Source organism: Eimeria mitis, genomic scaffold (genome assembly GCF_000499745.2).
Source record: "Eimeria mitis Houghton genomic scaffold, Emh_scaff2092, whole genome shotgun sequence".
NCBI classification, from domain to species: Eukaryota; Apicomplexa; class Conoidasida; order Eucoccidiorida; family Eimeriidae; genus Eimeria; species Eimeria mitis.
The window spans coordinates 8463-9048 of record NW_013570416.1 but is presented as its reverse complement, the minus strand read 5'-3'; the positions used below and the strand labels follow the sequence as shown (position 1 = coordinate 9048).

Below are 586 nucleotides of genomic sequence, written 5' to 3'. Positions count from 1 at the left end.
TTTATATTTTAGGGTTTAGGGTTTAGGGTTTAGGGTTTAGGGTTTAGAGGGGTGCGGCATCAGGCCCATCGTCGCAGCGGAGGAGAAGGGGCCTGAACTGGGCGTTGGGTATCCTGGGTAGCTGATCGAAGCCCGTAAGAAAGTTAGCGTGAGAGACAAAGAAAAAAGAAGAAGCATTGGCTCTACACAGCAGCAGCAGCAGCAGCTGCTGTCTCTCTCTCATCTCTCTCCATGATTCCTTCCATTGCTGCCCCTCTGCTGCTGCTGCTGCTGCTGCCTCCTCGTAATGCTGCTGCCGCTCAATAAAAGCCTCGTGGCTCTGCAGCACCTCCTCCCCCTGCTGCAGTGCATGCAGCACAGAAACCTCAGCAGCAGCAACACCCACGCCTGCTGCGCCCCCTATAGCTAACACGCTATCCTCATCATACGCAGCTTCATCTCCTGCTGCTGCTGCTGCTGCTGCTGATGCTGCTGCTGCTGCTGCAGAAGTGCTGCTTGTTGATGCCTCAGATGCTGTATCTATTGAGCCGCTCCTAGTGCTGCTGCTGCTGCCGCTTCGCAGCAATCGCTGCTGCTCACCATCTCT

The 586-nt window shown here is 55.5% G+C and overlaps 1 protein-coding gene across 1 annotated transcript in view; it reads right to left on the bottom strand.

The window, feature by feature from the left end:
- Window positions 1-43: 43 nt before the first annotated feature.
- EMH_0048490 (uncharacterized protein) overlaps window positions 44-586 on the bottom strand; it is a gene marked incomplete at both ends in the record, with an annotated part of 4617 nt that continues 4074 nt past the window's right edge. The window contains 2 exons of the mRNA XM_013496411.1: window positions 44-340; window positions 580-586. Of these exons, the coding sequence (XP_013351865.1) occupies window positions 44-340; window positions 580-586 (304 nt within the window). The remainder of the gene's footprint in view (window positions 341-579) is intronic.